This window comes from Hypomesus nipponensis, chromosome 8 (genome assembly GCF_054491055.1).
Source record: "Hypomesus nipponensis isolate SF chromosome 8, ASM5449105v1, whole genome shotgun sequence".
NCBI lineage: Eukaryota > Metazoa > Chordata > Actinopteri > Osmeriformes > Osmeridae > Hypomesus > Hypomesus nipponensis.
The window spans coordinates 14,629,336-14,646,806 of record NC_140368.1 but is presented as its reverse complement, the minus strand read 5'-3'; the positions used below and the strand labels follow the sequence as shown (position 1 = coordinate 14,646,806).

General features: G+C 40.1%; 1 protein-coding gene and 1 pseudogene across 1 annotated transcript; both read left to right on the top strand.

Annotated features, from left to right (window-relative positions):
- The first annotated feature begins 4,852 nt into the window (after positions 1-4,852).
- Positions 4,853-13,873, top strand: LOC146275278 (uncharacterized; annotated as a pseudogene).
- A 770-nt stretch (positions 13,874-14,643) lies between these two features.
- LOC146275277 (uncharacterized) lies at positions 14,644-16,863 on the top strand (the record flags this gene model as incomplete). Its single annotated transcript, XM_084703623.1, has 5 exons — positions 14,644-15,294; positions 15,395-15,523; positions 15,757-15,904; positions 16,162-16,306; positions 16,520-16,863. Coding segments are annotated over 4 exons (957 nt in total), but the record flags the coding sequence as incomplete, so codon positions are not given.
- Positions 16,864-17,471: the final 608 nt, after the last annotated feature.

The following is a 17,471-nucleotide window of genomic DNA, read 5'->3' as shown; positions in this document are numbered from 1 at the left end:
CACCGACAGAAACATGTTATAACAGTTAAAACATCAAGAAAACCATTCAGCCAGAAGTTACATGCCAAACATTGTAAAAGCATCAAAAACACAACATCAATTGGCTGTCCGGGAATCGAACCAACAACCTTCTGATTAATAGCCCGACTCCCTAACCGCTCAGCTACCTGACCCCCGAATACTTTTTTCCCATGTGGCCCACTTTTGGCTAACACCCAGATTAGCCTTCGTCGACTGTGCCACATCTTCCACAAAGGTGGCCAACATTTGATTTTTGATATTTGGGCCACATTTGCTGTTTAACATGTGGGCCACTTTAGATTCACATGCTGAACACATTGCTGAGAGCACCGCATCTTTGCCAAAAAAGGCCCACATTTGATTTGTCATATTTGGGCCACATTTACTTTAGGCTCACATGCTGATACACAATGCTGCGAGCACCGCATCTTTGCCAAGAAAGGCCCACATTTGATTTGTCATATTTGGGCGACATTTGCTGTTTAACATGTGGGCCACTTTAGGCTCACATGCTGATATACATTGCTCAATGTCTCCAAAATGGGCTCTAATGGCTAGACATCTTCACAAAACAACTTTCCCATGTTATAACAGTTAAAACATCAAGAAAACCATTCAGCCAGAAATTACATGCCAGACATTGTAAATGCATCAAAAACGCTATTCAGGAGCTGGAAATCACTTTAAAGCAATAAAAAACTGAATGTCTCCAAAATGGGCTCTAATGGCAAGACATCTTCTCAAAACAACTTTCCCATATATAAACACCCACAGAAACATGTTATAACAGTTAAAACATCAAGAAAACCATTCAGCCAGAAGTTAAGTGCCAAACATTGTAAATGCATCAAAAACGCTATTCAGGAGCTCATATGCACTTTAAAGCAATGAAAAACTGAATGTCTCCAAAATGGGCTCTAATGGCTAAACATCTTCACAAAAAAACATTGCCTTGTATAAACACCCACAGAAACATGTTATAACAGTAAAACATCAAGGAAACCATTCAGCCAGAAGTTACATGCCAAACATTGTAAATGCATCAAAATGACAGTTGTTTTAACTGTTATAACATGGGAAAGTTGTTTTGTGAAGATGTCTAGCCATTAGAGCCCATTTTGGAGACATTGAGCAATGTGTATCAGCATGTGAGCCTAAAGTGGCCCACATGTTAAACAGCATATGTGGCCCAAATATGACAAATCAAATGTGGGCCTTTCTTGGCAAAGATGCGGTGCTCGCAGCATTGTGTATCAGCATGTGAGCCTAAAGTAAATGTGGCCCAAATATGACAAATCAAATGTGGGCCTTTTTTGGCAAAGATGCGGTGCTCTCAGCAATGTGTTCAGCATGTGAATCTAAAGTGGCCCACATGTTAAACAGCAAATGTGGCCCAAATATCAAAAATCAAATGTTGGCCACCTTTGTGGAAGATGTGGCACAGTCGACGAAGGCTAATCTGGGTGTTAGCCAAAAGTGGGCCACATGGGAAAAAGTATTCGGGGGTCAGGTAGCTGAGCGGTTAGGGAGTCGGGCTATTAATCAGAAGGTTGTTGGTTCGATTCCCGGACAGCCAATTGATGTTGTGTTTTTGATGCATTTACAATGTTTGGCATGTAACTTCTGGCTGAATGGTTTTCTTGATGTTTTAACTGTTATAACATGTTTCTGTCGGTGTTTATACATGGGAAAGCTGTTTTGTGAAGATGTTTAGCCATTAGAGCCCATTTTGGAGACTTTCAGTTTTTCATTGCTTTAAAGTGCTTTTCAGCTCCTGAATAGCGTTTTTGATGCATTTACAATGTTTGGCATGTAACTTCTGGCTGAATGGTTTTCATTATGTTTTAACTGTTACAACATGTTTCTGTGGGTGTTTATACATGGGAAAGTTGTTTTGTGAAGATGTTTAGCCATTAGAGCACATTTTGGAGACGTTCAGTTTTTTATTGCTTTAAAGTGCTTTTCAGCTCCTGAATAGCGTTTTTGATGCATTGTAATGTTTGGCATGTAACTTCTGGCTGAATGGTTTTATTGGTGTTTTAACTGTTACAACATGTTTCTATGGGTGTTTATACATGGGAAAGTTCTTTTGTGAAGATGTTTAGCCATTACAGCCCATTTTGGAGACTTTCAGTTTTTCATTGCTTTAAAGTGCATATGAGCTCCTGAATAGCGTTTTTGATGCATTTACAATGTTTGGCACTTAACTTCTGGCTGAATGGTTTTCTTGATGTTTTAACTGTTATAACATGTTTCTGTGGGTGTTTATATATGGGAAAGTTGTTTTGAGAAGATGTCTTGCCATTAGAGCCCATTTTGGAGACTTTCAGTTTTTTATTGCTTTAAAGTGATTTCCAGCTCCTGAATAGCGTTTTTGATGCATTTACAATGTTTGGCATGTAACTTCTGGCTGAATGGTTTTTATTATGTTTTAACTGTTACAACATGTTTCTGTGGGTGTTTATACATGGGAAAGTTGTTTTGTGAAGATGTTTAGCCATTAGAGCACATTTTGGAGACGTTCAGTTTTTTATTGCTTTAAAGTGCTTTTCAGCTCCTGAATAGCGTTTTTGATGCATTGTAATGTTTGGCATGTAACTTCTGGCTGAATGGTTTTCTTGGTGTTTTAACTGTTACAACATGTTTCTATGGGTGTTTATACATGGGAAAGTTCTTTTGTGAAGATGTTTAGCCATTACAGCCCATTTTGGAGACGTTCAGTTTTTCATTGCTTTAAAGTGCATATGAGCTCCTGAATAGCGTTTTTGATGCATTTACAATGTTTGGCATGTAACTTCTGGCTGAATGGTTTTCTTGATGTTTTAACTGTTATAACATGTTTCTGTGGGTGTTTATACAAGGCAATGTTTTTTTGTGAAGATGTTTAGCCATTAGAGCCCATTTTGGAGACTTTCAGTTTTTCATTGCTTTAAAGTGCTTTTCAGCTCCTGAATAGCGTTTTTGATGCATTTACAATGTTTGGCATGTAACTTCTGGCTGAATGGTTTTCATTATGTTGTAACTGTTACAACATGTTTCTGTGGGTGTTTATACATGGGAAAGTTGTTTTGTGAAGATGTTTAGCCATTAGAGCACATTTTGGAGACTTTCTGTTTTTCATTGCTTTAAAGTGCATATGAGCTCCTGAATAGCGTTTTTGATGCATTTACGATGTTTGGCACTTAACTTCTGGCTGAATGGTTTTCTTGATGTTTTAACTGTTATAACATGTTTCTGTGGGTGTTTATATATGGGAAGTTGTTTTGAGAAGATGTCTTGCCATTAGAGCCCATTTTGGAGACATTCAGTTTTTTATTGCTTTAAAGTGATTTCCAGCTCCTGAATAGCGTTTTTGATGCATTTACAATGTTTGGCATGTAACTTCTAGCTGAATGGTTTCCTTGATGTTTTACTGTTATAACATGTTTCTGTGGGTGTTTATACAAGGCAATGTTTTTTTGTGAAGATGTTTAGCCATTAGAGCCCATTTTGGAGACATTCAGTTTTTTATAACTTTAAAGTGCGTTTCAGCTCCTGAATAGCATTTTTGATGCATTTACAATGTTTGGCATGTAACTTCTCGTTGAATGGTTTTCTTGATCTTTTAACTGTTATAACATGAATCTGTGGGTGTTTATACATGGGAAAGTTGTTTTGTGAAGATGTTTAGCCATTAGAGCCCATTTTGGAGACTTTCAGTTTTTCATTAATTTAAAGTCCTTTTCAGCTCCAGAATAGCGTTTTTGATGCATTTACAATGTCTGGCATGTAATTTCTGGCTGAATGGTTTTCTTGATGTTTTAACTGTTATAACATGGGAAAGTTGTTTTGTGAAGATGTCTAGCCATTAGAGCCCATTTTGGAGACATTGAGCAATGTATATCAGCATGTGAGCCTAAAGTGGCCCACATGTTAAACAGCAAATGTCGCCCAAATATGACAAATCAAATGTGGGCCTTTCTTGGCAAAGATGCGGTGCTCGCAGCATTGTGTATCAGCATGTGAGCCTAAAGTAAATGTGGCCCAAATATGACAAATCAAATGTGGGCCTTTTTTGGCAAAGATGCGGTGCTCTCAGCAATGTGTTCAGCATGTGAATCTAAAGTGGCCCACATGTTAAACAGCAAATGTGGCCCAAATATCAAAAATCAAATGTTGGCCACCTTTGTGGAAGATGTGGCACAGTCGACGAAGGCTAATCTGGGTGTTGGCCAAAAGTGGGCCACATGGGAAAAAAGTATTCGGGGGTCAGGTAGCTGAGCGGTTAGGGAGTCGGGCTATTAATCAGAAGGTTGTTGGTTCGATTCCCGGACAGCCAATTGATGTTGTGTCCTTGGGCAAGGCACTTTACCCTACTTGCCTCTGGGAGAATGTCCCTGTACTTACTGTAAGTCGCTCTGGATAAGAGTGTCTGCTAAAGTACCTGATACCCTATTGATTTTGTACGTTTGCCCGCTGACAAAAAAAGTATCAGTCTATCATTTTAATGGTAGGTTTATCTGAACAGTGAGTGACAGAATAACAACAAACAAATCCAGAAAAACGCATGTCAAAATTGTTATGAATGTATTTGCCTTTTAATGGGTGGATTAATTATTTGACCCCTCTGCAAAACATTACTTAGTACTTGGTGGCAAAACCCTTGCTGGCAATCACAGAGCTCAGACGTTGCTTGTAGTTGGCCACCCAGTTTGCACACATCTTTCAAGAGGGATTTTGTCCCACTCCTCTTTACAGATATTCTCCAAGTCATTAAGGTTTAGAGGCTGACGTTTGGCAACTTACACCTTGACCTCCCTCGACAGGTGACAGGGGGGATGGTGTTCTTGGGGTCATATAGGCAGCATTCCTCCTCCTCCAAACACGGTGAGTTGAGTTGATGCCAAAGAGCTTGATTTCGGTCTCATCTGACCACAACACTTTCACCCAGTTCTCCTCTAAAACATTCAGATGTTCATTGGCAAACTTCAGACGGGCCTGCACATGTGCTTTCTTGAGCAGGGGGACCTGCAGGATTTCAGTCCTTCACGGCGTAGTGTGTTACCAGTTGTTTTCTTGGTGACCAGCTGCCTTGAGATCACTGAAAAGATCCTCGCATGGAGTTCTGGGAGATTCCTCACCATTCTCTTGATCAACTCCACGAGGTGCGATCTTAAATGGATCCCCAGACTGAGGGAGTTCAGTTCTTTTGTGTTTCTTCCATTTGTGAATAATCACATCAACCAGCCTTGTGTAGGTCTACAATCTTGTCCCTGACATCCTTGGACAGCATATATCAGTGTGTTTGTCTAAGGGGCCCACATTTGAAAATATGATCCAAATATTGTTAACACATGAAGTGTCCGATTATCCATTTTATTATTATAATTGTATATAATGTATTTTAGAATATCCCCCTTATCTGTAACTATGTTCTATGAACCCGTTTTTGTTATGTATTTAATCAATTACTCAATAAAAAATGCAATGTTAAAAAACTTGAATTAATATAATCAAACAATCTTACAGTCTATAATTCTGCTGGCATATTCAAGTTTATGTGCAGGATTTGTGGTTTTCTTTGATAATGTATTTTAAAGCATCATGCTGTGGCCACAACATAAAAAAAACCAAACATCTAATTTGAAGACGTGCGTATCTAGTCATTAGCAACCAATGCGCCTTACCGCTCTTTCTGCTGTCTTGCCGCACTCAGCTTTGGAGACAACAGCGAGCGCCAAAGTATCAGAGGTAAGTAGAGCTAATATCTGCCTATTTGATAATCTATCTTGTAATAATCTTTTAATTAACCGTGTAACGCATATACTATCGAAGCATTACTTTTTGATAAAGATGTCTAAGACAGGAATTACGGATGGCTTTTTGCTAATTTAGTTAGAGCTAGCGTTAGATGGTCTAGTGAGTGTTTTAGCTAGCTAGCTAGCTAGTTAGTGCTAACCTAGTCTTAGTTCTGTTCTGAAGTTCTGTAAATTGTGCTACAGTAGCTGACATGGTGTTAGCTCTTATTAGATTACAGTAATATACAGCCCTCACTAAAACAAAGGCAGAATAAAATAGTTAAAATAAGGATAACGTGGCTTTCTGAACGTTTGATTCAATGTATGTCCCTGCCGCGTTCCAAAAAGCCTAGAATTATTTGGCAGTTGGCCAATTATGACACGTGCAATCAACCTTCAATACTGTAGCTAGCCTAGTTAGGAATACATTTGCTAATATTCAACTAAACAAACTGTTTAATCAAGGACATGCTTGTTCTGTGTGGATTTACATGGGAAGTTTAGGCAAGGCAATAGTCCGCTTTTTCACTTAAAGCTTAGTTAGGTTTATTAGTTGTGTAGGCCACAGTAAGTAGCCGCGCTAGCTAGGTAGCATAGCATATGGTGCATATGAGTAGACCTATATGGTAGGGAGGACAAACGTTCTGCTCTCAATGTAATCACAACGGAGGGTTCCAAGCGTCAACAAATGCAAAATTGAACGTATTGCTCATTTAACATTGTGATAAAAAACACAATTGTGAGATTTAATATACAATACGATGTACGCTGATATTATTAGTACATTTACTTTCGAAAACAGTAGTCAATTTTCGTTTGATGACTGAGTCGTTAGCGTAATTAGCCTCTGTTGAACGACATATACGATAGCGGTCTGTGATACATCCGTTTTCAATCGTTAAAATAATAAACATGCCTCACATATCGATGAACCTTTTATGATTTATTATGACATGATATTACTAGTAAACAATTCATGGGTACAATTGTCCTTATATACCTGTAGTTTTAAACCAGTGTAGCTCACTGTAATGCTGTACGCGACGCGGTTTAGAGAAACTTAGAATTCTACTGCTGTTTAGGAGGCCAAACGGCGACAGAAACATCTCGGCACTCCCCTTACAAAAATCAAAATTCCCAGATGAGTTTTTCAATTGGTGGATCAAGCTGTCACTCAAATTAGAGCCAATCCCTGTGTGAATACCATCCCGTATGTGGCACAGAAGTTTTCCCATTTTAAGAGGTCTGTAATTGGCTGAGAGTACTTTGAGCCATTGCATACTAACCTGAACTTCAATGCCACAGCCTCGATTTGATGTCATTGTGTTCATGAAGGTCTCCTCTACAGGACTGTGAAAACCGCGAACATTTCCCAGCTGGGGGATTTTTTATAATCGAGCTTATGTCTGAGGAGTGCCCCTGTTTTAGAGCTACATTTTGAGTGCAAACAAACTCCCCATCGCTCTATCCAGCTAGTTAGCTTGCCACGAGCATTCCTCTCCCTGCTTCACTAACAAAATATGGACAGATGTGCCTTGTTTTTGCTCATTTAATCGGATCGACCTCAAAATACATTAACATATAGTGGAAACGTACATCTACGAATGTGTGGTCTCAAATATACATAAAGATAAACATTTTTTAATTCCACCGCGTTCAAACAGTCCCCTCAGTTAAGGTTGGCTAGCAAGTTACAGCAGCAGCCTGGCCCTGTGACAGGTGGGGGGAGGGGCGCAAAGGGCAAATTTAATAGTGTTATCTGGCTTCCAACTCATTTTTTAGACAACCCATTCATTTGTAGCAGATAAACATCTAAAAACATGCAAGCTAGTAGTAGGACCGAAAACTATAGGATCGAGAGAGGTTAAAATAAAAGGAGTATAAGAGAAGCTGACAAAGCTGAATGAGTATTTCATTTGTTTGATGTGCAAGGCAACTAAACCCCTCTATGGGAAAATGTAAATCCAAAATTACTGAAGAGCTCTGGCAGTAGTGCAATGCTTTGATAATAGTTTACTACATCAGAACTTGATGACTAACACGTTGTATTAGATCGAGTACAACATTTAAATTAAAGAAGCAATGACAAAAGGCTCTCACAAACAAGCTAGAAGTGGGTAGTAGCTTACTTGTGCTTTCCAATCAGAATCTAGTTTTGATTGGTGTTACCAAGACTTGTCCTGCTTAAAAAGCATCAAACTCTAGTCTGCTGTTTTTATACCTTGGTTCTATGAGAAGCCTTTAAAAAACATGTAAGTCACATTCACTGTTGACCATTCTCCTTAGAAGTTGAGGCAAACTAACCATCCACATCCTCAAACACCAAAGTGGCATCCATGGGCTCTTAACTGCTCATCTGTAAATGTAACTGTGTTTCCTCTGTGTATATGTAACAACCACTGTGATTTCCCACACTGACAATAAGACTTTGTTTGTCTAACATAAGTCTTACAATAACTTTGATCAGTGCATCAAGCATCATACTGACAGTGTGGGAAATGTACACAGTACCATTTACATGTACACAGGGTGAAATGTATTGTGCTATATGTAACAGGGTTAGAACCACAAAACTTGCTCCTCAGGTATGTAACAGGCCACCCGCGTCAACGAAGAGCTAGCTTTTCTTTGGCGTAGTTGGTAGTGGTCACGCTTGGCAAGTCAGAGGTTGTGCATTCGAGCCCAGTGAGTAGCAAACGAGCCTTGTTGTGATGGCGCGTGGCTATAGCTGTTACATACAAGTCACATATAACATGTATAGTAGGCCCACATAATGATGTAATTAGTATGTGGATACAAGAAAGTATGTATGTGGTACGTAATAAGATAGCTCAACAAAATAAGTCAAGTTGTGACCATCCTTGTCATCTGGCTCATAGAAACAACAAGAAGACGCGACAGTTTCATGGTTTGCAGATGAGCAGTACTGAGTCTACAAATGTTGTTCAGATGTATGAGGATGTAGTTGATCGGTTTGCCTCGAAGAACGATAACTCAACAGTGACAGTGACTAGTTTTCTTTTTAAAAGGCTTCTCAGAACAATGGCAACAAAAATGGAGACTGGATGGTTGGATGCTTTTCAAGCAGGACCAGTCTTGGTATGGCCATCAGAATAGACACTGACTGGAAAGCACAAGTATGCTACTATAACTAGAGCTTGTTCGTGGGAGCAGATATCATTTTGTCATTCTCCTTTTTTAATTCAACCTAATCAACACAATGACGTAGGCTTGTTTTGTCCTTGGCAAATGCACGGACCAGGGGCGTCGTTAGACCCTTTTCACTGGGGCACAGCGCACCGTCACTTCAGGAGACGTCTGTTCAGGATTGTGAAAGCGACATTATCAGCGGTGGTGCCTACATATGAAGATGTGTTATGCCAAAGCAGTATCCCAATTAAAGCAGTTAAACCGAAAACTCAAACCGATGACCGCAGAATTCCATGTCAGCGCGCTCTTCTGAGCTTGCCCAATAGCCCCTGCAGCACGCACACAGAAGTTCAGGTGTCGGATTCGGCACACAAGTCAGAATTGAGGTAGGCTAAGAAAACATTACAAAACTAAATAAAGTTTCAAAATGATAGGCCTACCGATCATCTTATTTTGACTAAAACAGAAAAACAATATTACATGAAGCTCAAAAGTATTTTGCGCTCAAATGAATGCGAAAAATATGTATGCTCTCGCATTTACTATTGATGTCCCTGCTAAAGCTGATATCAAACTTGCGTATCTCACTGTAAGTCGCTCTGGAGCGTCTGCTAAATGACTAAATGTATTTGAACTGTTGTACGGTGGGTTAAGCAAGGGGAGTTTCTATAGCCGAGTAGTGCATCGTGCACAGCAAGCTTGAAAGAAAAAGAGGGATATGAATAAGGGCCTGTGCCCCAGTAGAGGTGTATGTCTAACAACGCCCCTGGCATGGACATTGTCAATAAGATGCTTGCATTTGCCTTACTGTACTGAATCTGATCCAACTCCATCAACTACTGTATGTCTGGCAGAATAATGTCTCGAAGCCCAAATCTCAATCAACCTCCTCCCTTGATGTATCATACTCTCTCATCATGTCTGCTTTATCAAATATTTCTCAAAAGATTGCTACCAGTGCTGTAGGCCTGTTGTAGATGTTGACAACACCTGTCTTGTGTCTTAGAAGAAGTAACTTACACCTTAGAAATGTGTACTGTATAGGTACCATCACTATTCACTACAGTTACACTGGTGTCTGTCTAGTGTGTGATTTAAAGTGTAAATGAGAGTCGTTTCCTAAGCAAACCAATACACAGATGTACTGTGTCACTATTTAAGAAAATTCACCAAAAAACTCATACGTAGAATTCCAAGACGTCTGTAAATAGCCAAGTGGTCTTTACGCCCTTGGCTACTAACCTGAACTTCAATGCCACATCCTTAACTTGATGTCAATCTGTTCAGGAAAATCTCCTCTACAGGACTGTAAAACTGCTAACATTTCCCAGTTGGGACTTCTGAGATATTTGAGTTCATGCCCAATGAGTGCCCGCACCCATTCACTGCAATGAAAAGCTTCATGGAACTCCGACTCGGAATTTGAGCTTCAGGGACGCTTGACAACAAATGACAACATTTGGCGTGTCGGACGTTTTGGAATTGTTTATGTGATGTGTTCCCATCGTATTTAAGACTTCATATTTTACAAACACGAGCTTTGTTAATGTAGCTGTTTACATATCTCATTCGTACTGGTTAATCGGCTAACATGTTAAAGTAGGCTACATCCAAAGTCGGTGTCGTAAAACTAGCCTCTTTTTCACGAACAGCTGATTAACGGAAGTAGCTTCGAGGTAAAACTAAAAACCTTTAAAAACGTCTACATTTAGCAAATATTGTTGATATTATTGTGCACACGTATTTTAGTATCGTTAATATGTCATTTACTTCCATAATTTCCCCAGGAATAACTAATTAAACGTATTTCAGGAAAAACGCTCAAACGGGTTTGTCCTCCCTACTATATGGTGCATATGAGTAGACCTAGCTACGTCTTGGCAATACACCATGTGAACCTTTTGATATTAATCAAAAGGTTAAAAGAAAAGTTTATATCTAGCTAAGTCAGTTGTAAAATTCCATACAAACAATGATTGACAGTTTTTCAAAAATAATTTTTAAGCGAAGACCTATGTTTAGAAAGGCCAAATGAGCAGGGTTGAGTGACAATGCTATCGCAGTTGTTGAATCAGCTTGTTTCAAAGGGTTTCTTTATGGATAAAATACTGGTTAACTTTTCAGTAAAGATGCAGTGAATTACACCTACATGTTAAGTTACACGTTTACTGATAATCAATAGGTGTATTCGACTTTGTGCAGCGCCGCCGACAGTCGGCTGCAGCCGTCTAACTTGAAGCAGCCAATGGCATTCCCATGAAATTGAACACACCTCATTTTTTCTCCAACGCGGGTGGAATTTGTCATCATATGTAATATGCTATAAAAACCTTTGAGCTACACATTTTATAATGTTGATTTTTCTTTCTTTGTCAGAGATTTTGAAGGTTCCAACGGTAAGGTTGGGTAAGTAATTGTTGTCATGGAGAGGGAAAAATGGAATATCACTCGCAGCAATTTGAGAAAAAGGGCTGTTAAAAGTCGACCAGTTTTTTGATACTTTAAATGACAAGGATAATACTGATGAGGACTATTAGTGTGGAACATGAAGCAGCTGGCCTTTCGGTTTTGCCACCCAACTGTGGATCAGAAAGTAATGGGGAAAGTGAATCAACTAGTGATGAGGATATCCATGTTGATGAAAGAGAGGATGTCGCTGAAATGGATTTAGCAGGTTGTCTGAGAAACTGGGGAGCACAGTTTGGCATTTCATTGATAGCTTTGTCTGCCCTTTTGTCTATCCTGAAGGTAATTCACCCCTCTTTGCCAAAAGATGCAAGGACATTACTCCACACAGAGACTTCCTATAGTGTTTCTTCCTTGGCTGGCGGATTATTCCATTATTTTGGTATACAGAATATGTTTGGCAAAATATTCCAGAAGCTTGCATCGGTTGTCCCAAGTCGTCATTGTTTTAGACTGCAATTAAACATTGATGGTCTTCCAATTTTTTAAAGTTCTGCTGTACAGTTCTGGCCAATTTTGGGAATGCTCCAAGGGTATAGTAGACAACCTATGCTGATTGCTCTTTATTGTGGGAACTCAAAGCCTCAGTCATTGTCAGAATATCTGAATGATCTGGTTTGTGAGTTGAAATCTATGAGTGGTGGTTTTGTTGCTAATGGCAAGACCTTCTTTTTGACAGTATGCTCTGTAATCTGTGATGCTCCTGCGAGGGCCTTTATTAAGGGCATTAAGTCACACAATGGTTACAGTGGGTGTGATAAATGTGTTCAGTCAGGCACTTACATGAATAATCGCATGACATTCCCAGAATCTAATGCCAGAGCAAGGAGTGATGTATCTTTTTCAAATGCAGAGGATGAAGATCACCACATACGACAATCCCCATTTTCTGAAACGTCTGTTCCAATGGTCAGTGGATTTCCTCATGACTATATGCATTTAGTTTGCTCAGGTTTAGTTTGTGGATGGGCACTAGTGGCAAGTTGCTTTACCGCATTTCATCCAGACAGGTATCTTTAATTTCAGGAAAATTACTTGCTCTCAGAAGTCACATACCGTCAGAATTTGCTAGAAGGCCTACGGTTACGATGGAAGGCAACAGAACTTCGGCAGTTCTTACTTTACACTGTTCCAGTATTTTTGAGGGATGTGCTGACTACTGAGGTTTATCAAAATGTTATGCTGTTGTCTGTAAGTATATGCATTTTGGCTAGTCCAGCATATTGTTTGTTGTTAAATGACTTTGCAAACACGCTACTTAAATCATTTGTCAAGCATTTTGGGGAACTCTATGGTCAGGGTTTTTTAGTTTACAACATACATGGTTTGACTCATCTCAGTGATGACGTGAAGGTGCATGGCCACTTAGATTTAATATCAGGGTTTCCTTTTGAAAACTACTTAAAACAAATCAAAAGAATGGTTAGAAAACCTAGCAAGTTATACGCAGAATTTCCAAACTTGATTCAACAAGTATAAAAGACAAGGGTACCAACAAAAAATATAAAAGGCTGCACTCAGATGGACCTGTTCCACAAGGCTTTACAGGAACTGTCTCGCAGTTGAAAGAAATGGCAATAGATGATTTTATCATCAACTCATCAGAGAGAGACAGATGCATCAAAATGAACAATAAAGTACTCTTGGTTGAGAATATAATTGTCTTTGAGGGTGAGGAATACATTGTCTGCAAAGAATATGGACACATAGCAACATTTTGGGACTATCCCATTGACTCCACGGATTTGGGAATTTGTTTTGTGTCAGATGTGTCATCCAATCTGATGTGCTTAAAGTTAGATGCCAATGTGAAGAAGTGTGTCAGGTTACCTTTGGAGGTTGGGTTTGTTGTTATTCCACTTCTTCATGGAAACCTATCCTAAACTGCAGTCCTAACCCTCCTGTTGTCTTCAAAAAGCATACACCCTGTGTGTCAACAAGTATACTTGATTTGATGTACCTTAGACCACATTTAACTTAAAATGTATATATTGTTATTAGTTTAAATGGGCATAATTTCTCTTTTTTGGTTACGATGAACAGAAGTGGTAAGGTTATGGGGCTAATGATGATAGAGAGGCAAAATGATTCCCCAAATAATATGTTTGTATTTCCTTATAAGTTCAAATTATTGTGACATTATGGTTCACAATTGACTGCATACTTTCCTGTGATGTTTGGGTGTGTGCCTTTGGAAATGGCATGTGTCGATCTCCTTCCAACTGTTCCTCAACACTCGTCTACCTTCTAAGTTGGTTATGTGTATAATAATATTTTCAATAGGTTGTTTAAAAAAGTAATAATTCAGATTTTGTCTTTGACACATGACACTGCATACCTTGTGGGACCTGGGGGCATTTTGATTATATTGTGTGATTTTTAGCCTTAATTGACGTGCAGATCGGCATCAAGTTAAGTCAGCGGTGACAGTGTCCAGTCTGTCTTCACTTATCTCTGTAGGTGTGTATCCCATATTTACACTACTAATGACACTTCCATTAATCATTCAATCTGTAAAGCACTTACGACTATCATGAAAACATTCTTCTGTGGAACAGTTTTCTGTTAAAGTAAAGATGAATGTGTTTATACTCTTAAAACTTGTAATATTGAGTCTCTTTCTGTTCTAAGCCATGTTTCACATCGTGGAGTTTCTCAAAACCCAAGAGGTAGAGGTGGTACCCGCACTGTGGGTTGCAAACCAAGTTTGTCATTGGCCATCTCATTACAAGCCTGATGAATTGGCAAAGGCCATACGGCGTGAGGAGCAGCCAGGACACATGTGGGATGCTTTCAGTGTCCGAATTGTATATACAGCTGGTATGTAGGCTACATTACATATTAACCTTTAGGATTCACTGATTTGATCTATTTAATGTTAACTGTCTTGTTTTTCACAGCAAACTACAAAACTGCCAAAATGAAACTTCCTCAAGCTGAAACAAACACGGATGTCCAAACAGCAGAGGAAGAAAACTAAGACATCCAAAAGAAAAAGCGAAAAAGGCTGTAAGTTTTTAAGTGCTATTTTACCTATTAAAGATGTTGAATGTTTCTTTCATAGTATTGTACAAATAATTTACAAAATATTAAAAGGATGCGCATGGAACTGGAAACTGCAATGCATCACTTTCTGCAGGTATGGCACAACATTGTACAACATTGTGTTCTGTTATCTTTTTCTGTGTTCCCCTCACCCCACAAGACCAAACAACCGATTTGAGAGTGACAGTGGAGTCCCTGTCCCTGTCCCTGCCAAAATAATAAATTTGCCTCCAGCCCCAAAAATAAAAAGGCCAGACATAATTGGGGCATTAAGAAAAACCCTCGAAACACGACGGACCAGCCCTGTACCCCGACGGACCAGCCCTGTATCCCAACAGAGCAGCCCTGTATCCCGACGGACCAGCCCTGTATCCCGACAGAGCAGCCCTGTATCCCGACGGACCAGCCCTGTATCCCGACGGACCAGCCCTGTATCCTGACGGACCAGCCCTGTATCCCGACGGACCAGCCCTGTATCCTGACGGACCAGCCCTGTATCCCAACGGAGCAGCCCTGTACCCCGACGGACCAGCCCTGTATCCCGACAGAGCAGCCCTGTATCCCGACGGACCAGCCCTGTATCCCGACGGACCAGCCCTGTATCCCGACGGACCAGCCCTGTATCCCAACGGAGCAGCCCTGTACCCCGACGGACCAGCCCTGTATCCCAACAGAGCAGCCCTGTATCCCAACGGACCAGCCCTGCGCCTCGACGGACCAGCCCTGTATCGCAACGGAGCAGCCCTGTGCCTCGACGGACCAGCCCTGCGCCTCGACGGACCAGCTCTGTACCCCAACTGACGACAGTCAGCAACAACTTCAGCTGGCCTTTCTTGTAAGTACTTCTTAATTAATTTTTTGCTATTCTGCATAAACTTCTTGCCAACCAAGAAATTATAATGGATCAACTGAAAGCTGTCCAGTTGACAATGCAGAACATTCAGGGAAAACCTTCTAGTGGGCAGGATCCCCTGGAAAAAGATGTACTGCCAGTGAACAATGTTAACTCCCTTCTGGCTGTGGAGGATCGTCTCAGGCAAGAGGCAGACCTTAAAAACAAAATGGTAAGTGCTGTAGATTTAGGCTTTAGGGTATTCAAAAATATTTCTAGCTGGGATTGGGGATCTACCTAGTTTCAGGTGGCTAACCGTTCATTGTTGAAACATTCAGCCAGTATCCAGAAATGTGAACAAGGTTACATGACTAATGTTCCAAATACCAACCTGTGAAAAGTGAAATGTAAATATTTAAGAATTGGGTTACTATGTTTACATGGCTTTTAAATGGTATTTTTCAGATTACTTTATTGAGTGTTATTGGAGGAATGGACGTGAAAGATTGTGTTTGGCGGGTAATGAAGCACTGTTTTACCAACGCCCTGGCCAAACAGCTCAACTGGCGTGGAGTTAATGGAAAAACTGCTTTCCACAAACTGCAGCTAACTGGTAAGTGTGTTACATTACACTCTCATCAGTCTAACGAGTACATTGTCTTTAAAAGTAAACTCAACTCGAAACGGTCAAGCACTTGTACAACTCACAAACCCACACACAGCTGTGCATCACCACACACCGGCTCCCATCCAGTGAGAGACTGAAGCACAATGTAAATGATACATCCTCTGTCAGCTGTTGCATGGTATCTTCAGCCATCATCTCTTGGTGTAATCCATCTGAGACTTAACAATGTTTTCTATTTTTAGAGGACAGTCAGAAACAACCGCCTTACTAGAAATGCGACAGACCAGGAGGTGGAAGCCTTCATTAAAAGGTGGCTTCACCTTGCGGGTGACAGAGATGGGGGGAGAAGAGAAAGAGAGGGACGGAGACGGACTGTCCAAGAAACCTGTAAGTCAGTTACAGTATCTAGGATATTCTATTAAAGACACATTTGAATAATACTATGAAAGTCATTGTATGTATCTGCCCTTGTTGAACATATTCCCTTAAAAATATATATATATATATTCTGACCAATAACAAAAAGAGAAAACATATTGAGGAATCATATTGATAATCTTGGTCTGCTACTGAGTTTATTCTTTTGTGCATTCCTTAAAGGCCTGCAAGATTGCCAGGACGCTTGAGGGGCCCAGTCAAGATCAGTTCTGTTTTCAGGAGCAAAAAATAAAACATTGCAAATATAATTTACTTACAAACTGTTTGGCTGTTTAATTTAGATTTTTAAAGGTCTGGTTTAGTTAAGCCCTACCTGGCTGGTACTGTAGGTTGTAATTAGCACTGTTATTTTCTGGGTGGACAAAGTGTGCGATCATATTACCGTACATGAGGAACGTGGGCCGGTTCAACGTTAAAATGGAAGACAGGAGCGGACCGCCCAAGTGCCATCATTCCATGCAGTATGTGGGCCACTTAAATTATAGTATGTGTGTCGGATGTGGGCCAAAATAAAACCAATTTGTGGCCTAGATTAGGGCCAGTTCTGGTTTATTTGGTTAGGTCTTGGTTGACATGCGGCATTGCTATGGCTCCCTTGTGGACCAGATCTGGCAAACAGGAGCGGACCGCACAAGTGCCATCATTCCATGCGGTAGGTGGGCCGGATGAAAGTGTGAATGTGAGCCAGATCTGGGCCAGAGTAATTTTGTTATCTGGGTAAGCACTTTAAAGCAATGAAAAACTGAAAGTCTCCAAAATGGGCTCTAATGGCTAAACATCTTCACAAAACAACTTTCCCATGTATAAACACCCAGAGAAACATGTTATAACAGTTAAAACATCAAGAAAACCATTCAGCCAGAAATTACATGCCAGACATTGTAAATGCATCAAAAACGCTATTCAGGAGCTGAAAAGCACTTTAAAGCATAAAAAACTGAAAGTCTCCAAAATGGGCTCAAATGGATGGCTAAACATCTTCACAGAACAACTTTCCCATGTATAAACACCCAGAGGAACATGTTATAACAGTTAAAACATCAAGAAAACCATTCAGCCAAAAGTTACATGCCAAACATTGTAAATGCATCAAAAACGCTATTCAGGAGCTGAA